We start from the raw sequence: 4,254 nt of genomic DNA on the forward strand, positions 1-4,254 counted from the left end.
GAGAGAGAGAGTGGAGAGAGAGAGAGTGGAGAGAGAGAGAGTGGAGAGAGTGAGAGAGAGAGAGAGAGAGAGTGGAAGAGAGAAAGAGAGAGAGAGAGAGAGAGAGTGGAGAGAGATACAAATAGATATGATAGACAGATAATTAGATAGAAAGACAGACAGTTTCAGACAGAGACAGATAGATGTAAAACTTGAGGTAAAAGTGAATATGTTTTGATTAGAAAAAAAGAAAATTCTTTATTTGACAGACAGACAGATACATAGATAGAGTCAGATGATGGATAGATAGATATATAGATAGATGAAAGAGAGACATATATATGAGAGAGAGAGAGAGTGGAGAGAGAGAGAGACCGTGGAGAGAGAGAGATACAAATAGATATGATAGACAGATAATTAGATAGAAAGACAGACAGTTTCAGACAGAGACAGATAGATGTAAAACTTGAGGTAATAGTGAATATGTTTTGATTAGAAAAAAAGAAAATGCTTTATTTGACTACAGTGTTTACTTTAACCCCTTTGCGACCAAGGACGTGCCAGGAACGTCCTACTAAAAATACCCTTAATGACCAAGGACGTTCCTAGCACGTCCTCAGGGGTTTCAAGCAGCTGGAAGCGATCCTTATTACTTCCAGCCACTTTCAAGGTATTGCCTCGATATTGAGGCATCACTGCAATACATTTTTTGGCACACTGATGCAGAGAGAGCCACTATGTAGTAACCTAAACAGCTGATCTGTATCACATGAATTGTAATGTGTGCCTTTAATTATACCATACGTACAGTTAATCAGAACCATTATTTATTATTATCTGTCTAAACCATTTAATATACTTTTTACAGACACAGCCAGAGCACTGAGAGATATCAGGTATTGATGTAACTGGATTGAATAAGGGAACCTTCTTCCTGAGCACAGACTTTCAAGCCTGTTATCAGCATGAACTCATATGTGTTAGGTGAGTATAATAGATATTATGCTGACTTTAATTACTAAAAAAAATAGATCACTCATTAAACAAATATAAACGAATATATTTATTTCTGCATCTTTTAATTACATTTGTGTCAACACCTACTCTTAGAACTTCTGCAACTCTACCTTCCCCTGCCCTTACCCAGCTCATGGAACACCCATAACTACACTTATGCCTACCTTGTTCCCATGTGTGTAACACCCACAACTCCACCAGTGAGTGTTCCCCAACCCAGAACCGCCACTGATTTGTGTGCTTAATTTAAAAATGAGTATTATTAAACTAATAAAGCTAACTAAAAAGCATCATAAGATCTTAAAACATCTCACACTGATTATTAGTCTGTGATAATTAAAACATCATGTTCTCACCCAACTGGTTAAGCATGAGTGGGCAGGGCTTTTAGGTGCATTTGCTTGTGCAATGTTAAATGAGAGTGGTGGATGCCACCTCTCTTGACCAGAATACAGATATACTGGTTCCCTGGCTGAGAACATTATCCACACGCACTATATTTAATGGGACCCTATAATTTTTTTCAGTCAGTAATCAGTGGATTCGTTTATTATGATGTAGATATATTTACATTATTTGTCTTTCATTGTTTTAATTTGTAATTTACAGGTTAATCATTTTAAAAAGCAACACAAAACAGAAGACAGTGTAAATAAATATGATTTTTGTAAAAGATGGAATCCATTATAAAGAATACACTTTCTTTATTTTCTTAATTCCATTTCTTTTTATGTAGACAATCCCTTGAATAGTTCATATCCATCCTTCACTACAGGAAGCATCAGAATACCACCACAAACTCCAAAAGTCTTAGACACCAATGACTATTCACAAACATTGGGGAAATCACAGCAGAAAGTTAAAGAAGATGGCAAATTGGCAGGAACTGGGCAACAATCATTATTTACAGAGCGTAATATAGTCATCAAACAAGAGGACAACATTTATGACTTATCTAGTGAAATGAATATCCTAGAGGATAAACCACACACATTTACTGTGATTTCAAAGCATTTCAAAGAAGGGAAAAGTCTTCAGTCTATCCAAATTATTCATACAGATAAGAAACCATTCAAACACCACACAGTTCACACAGCTGTGAAACCTCACACGTGTACAGAATGTGGGAGATGTTTCACATCCAAAGGAAGCCTTATGTATCACAAAAAGACCCACACAGGGGAGAAACCTTTCACATGTGCAAAATGTGGAAAAAGTTTCACACATAAGAGTTATCTGAAAACTCATGAAAGGATTCACACAGGAGAAAAACCTTTCACTTGTACAGAGTGTGGGAAAAGTTTTACAAACAAGAGGGATCTAAAAAATCATGAAAGGATTCACACAGGGGAAAAGCCGTTCACATGTACTGTGTGTGGAAAAAGTTTTACACGAATAAGTAGTCTGAAAATTCATGAAATGAGTCACACAGGAGAAAAACCTTTCACTTGTACAGAGTGTAGAAAAAGTTTTACAAACAAGAGTGATCTAAAAAATCATGAAAGGATTCACACAGGAGAAAAGCCGTTCCCATGTACTGAGTGTGGAAAAAGTTTTACAGAAAAATGTAATCTGATAACTCATGAAAGGATTCACACAGGGGAAACACCTTTCACGTGTACAGAGTGTGGAAAACGTTTTACACGAATAAATAGTCTGAAAACTCATGAAAGGATTCACACAGGAGAAAAGCCTTTCACATGTACAGAGTGTGGAAAAAGTTTTACAAACAAGCGGGATCTAAAAAATCATGAAAGGATTCACACAGGAGAAAAACCTTTCACATGTACAGAGTGTGGAAAAAGTTTTACAGAAAAAAGTAATCTGAAAACTCATGAAAGGATTCACACAGGGGAAACCCCTTTCACATGTACAGAGTGTGGAAAACCTTTTACACGAATAAGTAGTCTGAAAACTCATGAACGAATTCACACAGGAGAAAAACCTTTCACATGTACACAGTGTGGAAACAGTTTTACAGAAAAGAGTAGTCTGAAACATCATGAAAGAATTCACACAGGAGAAAAGCCTTTCACATGTACAGAGTGTGGAAAAAGATTTACAGAAAAGAGTCATCTGAAAACTCATGAAATGATTCACACAGGAGAAAAGCCTTTCACATGTACAGAGTGTGGAAAATGTTTTACACGAATTGATCATCTGAACACTCATGAAAGGATTCACAAAGGAGAAAAACCTTTCACATGTACAGAGTGTGGAAAAGGATTTACACGAATTGATAATCTGAACACTCATGAAAGGATTCACACAGGGGAAAAGCCGTTCACATGTACAGAGTGTGGAAAAGGATTTACACGAATTGATCATCTGAACACTCATGAAAGGATTCACACAGGGGAAAAGCCGTTTACATGTACAGAGTGTGGAAAAGGATTTACACGAATTGATCATCTGAACACTCATGAAAGGATTCACACAGGGGAAAAGCCATTCACATGTACAGAGTGTGGAAAAGGATTTACACGAATTGATCATCTGAACAATCATAAAAGGATTCACACAGGAGAAAAATGTTTCACATGTACAGACTGAAAACTCATGAAAGGATTCACAAGGGAAGTAAACTTTCACAGGTTTAGAAAGAGATATAAAAAAACACCAAATATTTACTTACAAATAAACTTTATGTGCACAGTGTGAAGACCTTTTTAAAAATTATCCTGAAGAGGACAAACTCTCTAAATAGAAGAGTCCAAAAAAGGTTCCTATTGCAAAAAAATACTTTCTAAATCCCAGTTATAAAACCTCCAGATTTAAAGTGCTCTCCTGCTGTCCTTTGTTCCTCTATATATGTGCACCTCAGTTTCTCTCATATCAATGTGATAGAATACAAACACCACACAGGAATATACAAAGCTGTCCTCATACTGACCAATTTACACAACCATTCACCACCAAAGCACACCCAGTGTTGTTTATTAATATGCCAGTGTTAGGAGTTGTACATTTTGATTTACATAGGGGGATAAAATAATTACATTTACAGAATAAAGGAGTCTTTATATGAATAGAGTGTTAGAAAATTATATAAACAAGCATATCAGTCTCAAATGATTGACATCTGGGAAATATATTTAATGTGCACATCATGTGGATAAACCTTTTCTTATAGCAATAGAGGATTAACATTGTACATGTTATATACCAGAGGAATTACTGAGGGGAAATTTTATGAGACACAATGGGCTAGATTACAAGTGGAGCACTAATTTATTGCGCACCCGCAAACGGGGAATT

General features: G+C 36.1%; 1 protein-coding gene across 1 annotated transcript; it reads left to right on the forward strand.

The window, feature by feature from the left end:
- The first annotated feature begins 846 nt into the window (after positions 1 to 846).
- On the forward strand, positions 847 to 3,778 carry LOC128659900 (oocyte zinc finger protein XlCOF6-like). The gene is made up of 2 exons (XM_053713488.1): positions 847 to 963; positions 1,733 to 3,778. The coding sequence occupies exons 1-2, from the start codon at positions 945 to 947 to the stop codon at positions 3,547 to 3,549; spliced, it is 1,836 nt and encodes a 611-aa protein (XP_053569463.1). The 5' UTR covers positions 847 to 944; the 3' UTR covers positions 3,550 to 3,778.
- The last annotated feature ends 476 nt before the right edge of the window (positions 3,779 to 4,254 follow it).

The sequence above is a fragment of the Bombina bombina genome, chromosome 5, assembly GCF_027579735.1.
Source record: "Bombina bombina isolate aBomBom1 chromosome 5, aBomBom1.pri, whole genome shotgun sequence".
Classification (NCBI taxonomy): Eukaryota; Metazoa; Chordata; class Amphibia; order Anura; family Bombinatoridae; genus Bombina; species Bombina bombina.